General features: G+C 33.3%; 2 protein-coding genes across 2 annotated transcripts in view; both read right to left on the bottom strand.

Annotated features, from left to right (window-relative positions):
• Window positions 1-4,602: 4,602 nt before the first annotated feature.
• On the bottom strand, window positions 4,603-8,809 carry LOC111471196 (beta-galactosidase 7-like). Its single transcript, XM_023116901.1, has 18 exons — window positions 8,743-8,809; window positions 8,560-8,655; window positions 8,366-8,478; window positions 8,230-8,296; window positions 8,032-8,124; window positions 7,778-7,921; window positions 7,597-7,685; window positions 7,424-7,529; window positions 7,268-7,355; window positions 7,053-7,171; window positions 6,595-6,753; window positions 6,317-6,522; window positions 6,133-6,236; window positions 5,943-6,055; window positions 5,649-5,867; window positions 5,355-5,566; window positions 4,963-5,239; window positions 4,603-4,874 (listed from the first exon to the last, which is right to left on the bottom strand). Exons 2-18 carry the CDS (start codon window positions 8,653-8,655, stop codon window positions 4,770-4,772), a joined length of 2,310 nt encoding a protein of 769 aa, XP_022972669.1. The 5' UTR covers window positions 8,743-8,809; the 3' UTR covers window positions 4,603-4,769.
• Window positions 8,810-10,440: 1,631 nt separating this feature from the next.
• The window catches only part of LOC111471146 (beta-galactosidase), an 8,100-nt gene continuing 7,563 nt past the window's right edge, over window positions 10,441-10,977 (bottom strand). Inside the window, exon 6 of the mRNA XM_023116841.1 lies at window positions 10,441-10,467. Within this exon, the coding sequence (XP_022972609.1) occupies window positions 10,441-10,467 (27 nt within the window). The remainder of the gene's footprint in view (window positions 10,468-10,977) is intronic.

Raw genomic sequence — 10,977 nt, 5'->3', positions numbered from 1 at the left:
TCTAACCTTGAAAACATACCTTCACTTGCACACATATGGTTTGAGCAACCAAAATCTAAGAACCAAGCATCGCTCCTTTTTGCTTCATGTCTTTCCATATGAGCAATTAACAGCATTTCATCCTCTTCTTCCGGCTTTGCATAATTCAATACCTTATTCTTCTTTGGACATTCATATTGAAAATGACCCAAGTCATGACACCTATAACATTCAACAGTTGCTTTGTTGAAAGTTGATCCTCTTCCGCGTCCTCTGCCCCTGTAAGTTCCTCTTCCTCTATTACTTATTTCAGTTCGTCCTTCGACTTTTAGAACTTGCTCCTCTCCATTAATGGTGGATCATTCGAAATTTTTGTTCATGTACCACTAATGAACCTTGTAATTCATCAATGGACATGTTATCAGTATCTTTGGATTTCTCAATGGATACTACACCATAAGTAAATTTGTCAGTCAGGGTACGCAAAATTTTTCTACAATTTTCTTGTCTGGCATATCTTCTCAATTGCTTCTCATGTTGTTGGAGATTATCATCACTCTTGCAAGTGATACTTTCATCATTCTTCATCTCTAGGATCTCAAATTCTCTCCTAAATGCATTAAGAAGAGATTTCTTCACTTTTTGGTTTCCACCAAATTTTCGCTTCATTGAGTTCCAAACAATCTTGGTTGTGTGACGATCCAAGATTTGTTCAAAGATAGTACGATCGATTGCCTGGAAGAAGTAATGCTTTACTTGGTGATCTTTGAGTCTAGCATCATCGAGGTGGCCCTTTTGTGCCTCAGTCAACATGTTCCTTCCTCTGGTTCTAGAAACCATTCTCCACCACACTCCCTGGACCTTTTGCTCTGAGCAAATTTTCCATCACCTCACTTCAATGATCATAGTGACCATCGAGATGAGGGATCTTCCTTAAAATTTTGTCTTCACTCATACTCTCTCTATTTGATCACTAAAAAATTGCGTCTCTGATACCAATGGTTAGGTTTTGACATACCTAAGGTAAAAACATAAACGATTGAAGTTTGAAGTGATCATATTATTGAATACTCAATTTGGCTTTTATACCCTTACAAATAACCATCAATAGAAACTAACCACAAATATATTAAAAAATATTTAAACTAGATCCCTAAAAGTTCTCTAGCTACGTTAGGATTATATATGATAGGTAGACTGAAAAATGAGAAATGACATGTTAAGTATGAAAGACGATAGCGGGGTTAAATTCATTAATGATAAAAGTAGAAATATTGGGCACCTCATGCATTTGGGGGGATACCCCTATTCCATCACGAGGGTACGTATGCGTACATCCAATGGCAGGGGTACGTTCGTTATGTTTTGCATAGCGCTGCCGTGACGGTTACTAGTTCTAACGGGTGTTCGGCCTAAGGAGCTCCCACAGTATGCTCGCCCGACAAGGAAAGTGGTCCAGCGGTGTAGGAACTGACTGGTGGGCCCATACTCGCACGTATGGGCTGTGTGAAGAGTATATGGTACACTTCCAGATTGCCCGTTAGGATAGTAGCATAGGAAAATAGATTGAAAGGATAGGTCTCGTCATTGCATTCCCATGTTCTTGCATTCAACCCCAATAGTGGGGTCACTTACTGAGTATTTCTTTAAATACTCAAGCCATGTGCTACTACATTTATCAAGTTAAGGATAGACATTCCTATACCGCTGACAACGGCATCGCAACTCGTGACCATGGCACAGCATAGGATAGTAGTATTTATTTTCTTAAACTTAGGCTAGAATAGGATGTTTTTAACTTAAACGCTCATTTATTTTATATAGTCTTTTGTTGTGTCGTTTTAAAGATATTTTCGAAACAAGTAAGTCTATGGCTGTGTTTTAAGATAATGATTATCTTTTATGGAATTTAAATGAAGTCTTCCGCATTCAATGTTTACGGTACGTATACAATAGAGAACTTAAATTAAGTAGAAAATTTCAGGTCGTTGCACGGGACCTATCATATCAGTCTCTTTTTCCTACGACACTATTCTAAGGGAAAGCTTGGATGTGTACCACATACTCTACACACAACCCATACGTGCGAGTATGGGCTCACCAGACAGTTCGCACACCGCTGGGTCCCTTTTCTTGTCAGGCGAGCCTTCTCTTGTAGCTCAACTTTTGCCGGACACCCATTAGTATTAGTAACCATCACGACAGCATTATGTAAACATGACGATACTTCGCCTGCCTAATGGATGTACGCGTCCGTACCCTCGTGATGGAATAGGGATATCCCCCAATGCATGAGCACACATAATGCATGAGGTCCCAACATTTTTCCATTTTCATTATCATTTCACGTATCGTTCAACATTCATATCATATCGTTTCTCGTCCGTCAGTTCTCATATCATACATAATTCTAACGAGGTTATATTTCATGTTATTTATCGTGATTTCATGTAATTCATATCATGTTGTATACACACAATTTAGGAGACATAACATAACGTCTCATGCTTTTAACATAAGATTTCATCATATACATATCGTACCATAACATATTGCATTACAATATATCATATCATAAACACGTCAATTTATCACATATCCCGTACCATAACATATTTCATATCATATGACAACATATATATATATCTGTCATTCGCATGTCGTATCATAATCATATCATATGATATCGTAAACACTTCGTGGTCATATCGTTCCTTAACTTATCATAGTCTTAACGTTCTTATACATATCACATTCATATCGTTACATGAACGTACCATAGTCATATCATCACAGGAACATATCCTAACGCTATCGTTCTATCAATCTATCACAAACCTATCCCTTTCTACCCATAACCTAACCGTATTCGTTTATCAATCTCTCATATCCATAGCACTTCGGTATGAATCTTCACCTTAACGTTCCATGAACGTATCTTACTCCTATCGTTACACTTCATTTTGTGCATCCTTCTCGTATCCTATCTCAAACATATCCTTGAACACATCGTACCGTGATTATTATCATACAATTCACGTATTATAATATATACATAACATATCATAAGTTTATCAATATATATGACACGTTCAGAACCACATGGCACGTGTCAACATTAAGTATAACCATGCCGATAGTAAGGCCTTCTTACCTGATTAGCTTAGGCTGATGTCGCAAAGTTATCCTTAATGAAAGCTCGATTCCGCCCATTGAAATCCAAGTCAACCTATGTGAGTCCATAACATCCGTTTCAAGTTCGAACTTCTACAAAATTATTTCTCTAATTTACTTTGGTCTATTGCTAAAAGTCTTGAAATGTTATACCTCTATAATTATATTTTTGTTAAAGATCTTATTTTCTATGATCAGGGTTGTATAGAAAGTTGATAGAGTTATTTCAAGTTATTCATTTACTTTTCTCTCCATATTTAGTTTAAGCTTTTTAATTACTGAATCTTCTTCTTTTTTCTTTTCTTGATATGTATTCACTTTGTTGCCTTCTAATTTTGTTCACATGTATTCTAAATTTCGAGTGGATCCATGTTTCCAAATCTTTCCTTATCTCATTGTTTCCTTTTGTTCACAAATTCTCTTGGCCATTTTATTTTTAATCTATTTATTTTGCTACTGAGATAAATTTAATCTAATACTATTGATGTGATTTACTAGAATTCGGATAAATGATTGACATTTAGTTTCGAACTCAAATCTAAACCATTGTAATGATTTAATGAATAACTAAGTATAATTGGCTGTGATTTCTAAAAAGAAGAAATAGGATAAAAGAAAATGAAGATTTAATATATACATACTGATAAGATCTATCTCCAAAATCTCCTTCTACAAGTGAATCTCAACTCGGTAAATATCATTCTCATTTTTTCCTCAAGTAAATCTAGCAATGGTTTCGTCCTCGTAATCTTCGTCTACAAGTGAATCTCAATGGAGTAAAGGTCATCTGTTTTGGTTGCTCCTCGTAATCTTCGTCTACAAGTGAATCTCAATGGAGTAAATGTCATCTGTTTTGGTTGCTTTTCTGTTTGTTTGTTTTTGCAGTAATGTGACTTTCTAGAGTACGGGATGATTTTTTCTGGAGGTAGGGATAATTATGCGAAGGGACGAGAGGTAGTGGAGAGAAGTGGGGGAGGGTTGTTTCTTCCTCTTTTTTGTTTATTTATTTATTATTATTATTATTATTTTAAATATAAAACAAGAAAAGGTATAAAAGAAACTATACAAAATATTAAAAGATTAAAGAGTAAAACTAGTAAGCCCAAATTGGAACGACAAACTGTTTGTATACGTTAAAGTTCTTAATTGGTTTTATAAGCTTTGTTTGATTCGGGTCAACCCAAGGTTTTTAAATCGAACGGAGCCAATTCGAGTTTAGAAAACATTTTTTTTATGAAAACATTTTTTCTTCCCAAACTCGTCGTTTGATTCATTGATGAAAACATTTTTTCCCCAAATTCGTCCCTTAAAAAGAAGTAAAAGTTGGAGGAATCATTTGTTGTTTTGCTTTAAAATAGTGAGAGGAAGAAGAATGGATGATTCTTTGGGGAAGGGAAAGAAGCCAAGAAGAGTAAAGTATAACCTTTAAACATAGCAAATTTAAACAAGCCTAACATCCTAAACCTAAAACAACAAGCCTAACGTCCTAAACCTAAAACATCGGAGAAAGTTATATAAACACGACGCAAAGTTGTATCAAATATGAAGAACACAAAAGGGAAAATGACATCAAATCTAAAAACCTAAAAACCTAAAAACCTAAAATACAAGATGTTCTAACAAGTAACTTGAACAGCGAGGCGATTAGGTTTCTTGCAACCAGTTGGTCCAAGATTCTTTTCCGAAACTTCAATGGAGCATTCCCTTTGTCCAACACATGCCTGCAATTTCAATCAAAATTCAAACAAACTCATCAGAAAAAAAATCCAAAACCTCGAGTGTCATCCATTTAACGAAAACGAGTTATACCTCCTCGATGACCGATAAGGCAGTGGAGGACTCGCAGGAACCCTTCTGGAAACTGTCACAAGTGCCATGGGGGTTCCCAAAGCTCACAAACTTGATATCAGAGATGGTTCGATCATGGCACGATAGCTCCAACGTGCTTCCTGCATAAGGCATTGCACATACCTTTTTCACCCTCGTTGTTTGGATATCTATATCCAATGGCATCCCACCAAACTCTTCGAATAAAATCAGTGTGTTCTCTCCTTCACAATTCAGGTAAGATCTTGGGATATGGTACCTAAAAGTTAAAAAAATAATAATAATAAATAAAATAATAACAACCCTTTCACTTGAGAAGTTGTAGGACCTTGAAAAGAGAGTTCAAAATCCAAGAACTCCTCTCGAGAACATACCATCTTTGAGTAGGCTTTCCACAGTTAGTGGCACACTTGCCATCAGAGTAAGCCCCACGGAAGTCACAACTTGAAGAGCAGCCATTCTCAATTGAAAGATAACTTGGCCAATACCTTCCAATGCTTAGTCCATTAACCCAAGCATGACCCTTCCCCATGCCCATCAAATCCACTATCACGGCTTCACTTCCGCTTGGAGTTTGAAAAGTGGTCTATACCAAACAACCAATCATGCATTTACGAACATTTCATTATACTAACAAGAACACTTCGAAACTAGAAGCAATTCAGTACCTTATACCAAACGAAATTCTGATTCAATGGGAGATTGCCATAATTCCAGGGCTCCCTTAATTGACAATTGGGATTGAAAAACTCAGACTTTTCACCATCCAAACCAACCTTGTAATACCACTCATTGCTTGACAAATTCCTTATTGTTTCTCCATCAGCAATCAATTCAACTGGGCCATGAACTCCTACCTCAGAATTCTCAAAGTGCGCTCCATAATTCTGTTCATCAATTCAAAATCTCAGGTTTGCATTAAAGGGTTTCAAAAGGGTAGTTTTCAAAGTTGGTGTACTTACGGCCAATCCAACTGTGGCACTTAGTAGAGAAATTTGGTTGAATCCATACAATAGATCGCTGATTTTCTTCTCAAATACGAAACTATATTTGTCCTTTTGAGCATGTTGTGATCCTGAAATTGAAATATGATGCAAGTTGTCATGTCATTTGACGAACGCAAGAGTAGTGAGTAGTGAGTAGTGAGTTTACCAATATGCCTCCCGTTCAAGAATGCATGAAGTATGTGGCCACTGGTCTTAACACGCAGAGTTACATTCTTGCCGAAAAGTGGATCAGATCCACTAAGATGGAAGCTGAAGGTAGTATTAGTCTAATCAGTACGATTAAGATTAATTAGGAGGGATCAGGGAAAGGATAAACAGAAAATATTTACCTGGTGATGTACCACAGGTAATCGCTAGAATCATTCGTGAGAACCTTTTGGTCAAGAAGGCGATTGGCAGTCATCGCACAATCAGTAACTTCACCTTCACGTGATACGAATTCTATTTTCTCGTCTCTCCATTGCCATTGCATTGGCTCTTTGAAGTTTCCCACCTGGCTTGAAACCTTCTCCCTTATTGTTGTTTGAGTGTTTACCTGATATTCATAGGAATGATATTAGAGATCCTTATAATGGTAGGGACGAATGTCAATGAATGAGATATTGACCTCAGCAGTGTTGTAAACTTCAGTTTTGCAGTCAGGAAGAATGCTGACTGACCAACCACGAACTTTGTAGGTTCTGTTCCCATAGGTGATATCTCTGTCACCATTTTCTGCATTTCCAAAGAAGCAACTTGATTTCCCCTTATAGGTGTAACTTGTTGCCTGTTGCAAACGTATTCGGTGACGGTTAGGTTTGAGATGTCCATATAAGTTACGGGAATCCACCTCGAATGGAGGGAGAAATCTCCGTTTAAATGGAGAATAGGGTTTAAATGGAGAACAGGGAAGGGAGTTGGAAAGCTTCCCTATCCCGTATGTCCATTTAACCTACGGGAACCCGCCTCAAATAGAGGGAGAAATCCTCGTTTAAATGGAGAATAGGGAAAGGAGTGGGAAAGCTTCTCCGTGTTGGCTTTCGCTCACCAAATGATACATATAGAGATAGAGAGAGAGATACTTACTGTTGTCAAGTGACCGTATTCGGTGTGATTGACCTCACCATAGGTCAATACTTCCTCCATAGACTTCACAAGATCATGAAGTTGCTTCAAATGTCCCCATTTTGGCTCGGCCGTATTCCCTAATTAACCACAACTCATTATCACTAAACTCAGCGTACCAAATACCATACTCAAATCACGATCGGGATCAAAATCTAAACAAGTCGAGAATGTACCATATTCATCGAGAGGTGCATTGTAATCATACGACGTGGTGATATAAGGACCACCCGAGGTTCTACCAAAGTTCGTTCCACCATGATACTATAGAAGGAACAAAATATAAGAATTTGCAAAAGAAAAACTAGTTATAGGATAATAAGGTGCTGTACCATGTAGTAATTTTGCAAGGTTCCACCATATTGGAAGAAACGTGCCACAGCAAATGCAAGATCCTCGGCTGTTCTCAAGGGATCTCTGGAACCCCAAGCCTTGAACCTAATTATTTTAGGTGTAAAAAAATCTTTATTTTCTTAAAATAAATAATTAAATAAAAGATTAATACCAGCCAGTCCAATTCTCAGTCCACATTTTGGGACTGTTTTTGCTATTGGGTTTGAACTGGTCACAGTAGAATCCATTGCAAGTGTTAATCTGTAAAAGAGAAACAAAAAAAAAAATATATTATTATATAATAATAGTTATAATTAAAAAAAAATTATTAGAAAAAAACAGTAAATTCGTACTATGGGCTGAGGAGCATCATCCTCTTGACACATGATCCAAGGAATGCTGAGGTTGTAAGAAAGTGCCAGATCAGCACACCACTTCACATATTCATTTCCAGCTTGTCCGTATGATCCTTTTATGTTACCGTACTCGTTTTCAATCTAATTTTTTATATATATATAAAAAAAAAAGCATAATCAATATTATCTTTCTTTGTTTTTTTTTTCTAAAAAAAAAAAAGAAAAATAACTAATGAAAAATAAAATAAAACCTGAGCAATAATTATGGGTCCTCCTTGTGATGCAAATAACTCATACTCCTTCATCATATTTATTATCAATGTGGAGAATTTTTCCATTTCATCCTAAATCACAATAAAAATTTATATATATTTAGTGATAATTAACAAAATTACCACAAAAACTAAATGTTAAATAATAATGAAAGTAGTGATAATTAACAAAATTACCATGAAAACTTTATTCTTGGTCCTGAACTCAATGCCTGGAATGTTATGCAACCAAACAGGAAATCCACTGCAAATAAAATAAAATTAATTAAAAAATAAACACAAAATAAAAATAAAATGATAAAAAAAAAAATACCCATAATTCCATTCGGCACAAACATATGGTCCAATTCTGAGAATAGCATACAGCCCTTGTTCTTGAATTGTCCGAATAAATCTGACCAGATCATTATTTCCTGAAAAATCATACTAAAAAAGAAAAAGGGAAAATAAAAAAACTTAGAAATAATAAATTTATTTAAAAAAGAATAATATCTAATGTGAACTTACTTGGCCTTGTTGAGGCTCGTGTGCATTCCAAAACACATAGGTTTCAATTGCGTCAATGCCACCTTGTTTAGCCTTGTCTATCAAAAGTGGCCACATCTACATCCCAAAATAAACCAACAACTTATTAATTATTTATGAAATTAAATAGTTAATTAAAATTATTAAAAGAAAAAACAAGAAAACCTCAGGAGTGCTGCGAGGATAATGAATTGAACCCGAGACGATAATTTTTCTTTGTCCATTAATCGTGAGAGCTCTTCCATCGTAAGAAACCGAAAGCTTTTCACCAGAAGAAAACAAAGCTAATGCCAAGACTGCCAAAACCAAACTGTTTACCAAAACTAAGCTCTCTCTCTATAACCCATGTCTGTATCTCAAATTTACAAACTTGTTGCTTCTACACGGAGGTGATTTCCTATACCTCCAAACTTGTTGCTTCTACACTGAGGTGATTTCCTATACCTCCTATTTATATAGGAATTTTTTTTTAAAAATTTTAAATATGATTCCGATTTTGTTATCTAGTTTATTTATTTATTTTTTAAAATTTTAATTTTGATATTATTTAGATTTTGTAATTAGATTTTTTTAGATATACGAAATTATTTATTTTTTAATTTTAATTTTGATATAGTTTAGGTTTTGTTGTACGGGTGTTTTTATTAATTTTTTAAAATTTTAATTTTATATCATTTAAATTTTGTTATTTATGCATTTTTTTAGTTTAATTTTAGATGGTTTAGATTTTGTTATCTAAATCCTTTCCTTTATAATATACTTTTGAAATTATTTATTTATATTTTTAATTTTAATTTTAAGATGGTGTTTAATTTAAGTTCGTTTACATTTTTTTATTTATGATTTATTTTGATACAAAATTATTTTTTTATTAGTTTAAATTTTGCTATTGATTTACTTTTTCGTACTCTTTCTATTTTAAATTTAATATGATTTAAATTTTGTTATTTAGATTCTTCCTTTACTATTTACTCTATTTTATATTTATAATTTTACCATTTATATTTAGATTCTTTTGATTTTACCATTCTCTTAATTTTACCACCTTATATTATATTTTGTATTCTTATTTATGATTTGTTTTTAATAGGATTTTTTTTTTTTTTTAATATTTTTTAGATTTTGTATTTTGATTTTTTTCATAGGAAATTATCATTATTATTTATTTATTATTTTAATATGGTTTAAATTTTGTTATTTAGATACTTCCTTTACTATTTACTCTATTTTATATTTATAATTTTATCATTTACATTTAGATTCTCTTAATTTTACCATCTCTTGTTATATTATTTTAAATAATAAATATTTTTAAATAATGAGAGTAAGTTTATCAATTATCGATAATGATATTAAAAATCATTTATAATTTTTACGGGGTACAAAGTTCGGGTTGAGTTGGAGAACTTTTTTTTTACCCAACCTAAAATCCGGGTCGGTTGAATTGGTAACTCAATCCGAAAAATTTGACAACCTGAAATTTATATGCCTTGCATAGTTATTGGATACAAACATTACATAAAAGATATTAAAAATGAAGAAACAAACCCAAATTAATCTATAATTATTAAAAAAAAAAAAGAAAAACAAATTCATCAGATCATCAGAAGCAAAAATTGCACATTTATTTTAACATAACTCAACATTAGAATTAAAGACAACTAAATAACGACACTTAACTGGTTACACTCGGATTACTCGAAAGAAAATATAAGGACAGATAACGAAATTAAAAAAAAAAATAGTTTACCTTTAGATTTAAATTTGGAGGTTTAGTAAAAATAAAGAGTATGTATAAATCGTGATATAATAGAATTTAAAATTTTTTATAACAAAATTTTCAAACATATTAAAACTAATTCTTTATTCCTTCAATTTTGTGTCAATCATCTAATATAAACCATATTATTAAAATTAAAGCTAGTAAAAAAATCTTTTTGAATATTTCTATCTGTAACTACACCAAATTTTCTACTTAATTTAACTTTGCTACTGTATACATGTCGTAAACATGAATGCGGAAATACTTCATTTAAACTTTCATAAAACATAACCTTCAGCTTAAAACACAGTCATGGACTTACGTGTTCGAAAACACTTTTAAAAATGACACAATAAAAGACTAAATAAAATAAATAAACGTTTGAATAAAAAAAAAACATCCTATTCTAGCCTAAGTCTAACAAAATAATATGACTACCCTATGCATGTGTCAGCCGTACAAGAATATCTTGCCTTAACCCGAAATAGAGATAGCACGTGGCTGGAGTATTTTAAGAAATACTCATAAGTGACCCCACTATTGGGGGTTAAATGCAGGAACATGGAAAAGGAATATGGGAATGCAATGACAGAATGTAATAGCCAAAAAAAAAAAAAAAAAAAAAAAAAAAAAAAAAA

Source organism: Cucurbita maxima, unplaced genomic scaffold (assembly GCF_002738345.1).
Source record: "Cucurbita maxima cultivar Rimu unplaced genomic scaffold, Cmax_1.0 Cma_Scf00049, whole genome shotgun sequence".
Taxonomy (NCBI): Eukaryota; Viridiplantae; Streptophyta; class Magnoliopsida; order Cucurbitales; family Cucurbitaceae; genus Cucurbita; species Cucurbita maxima.
The sequence above is the reverse complement of the archived record's forward strand: the minus strand, read 5'-3'. Positions and strand labels throughout refer to the sequence as shown.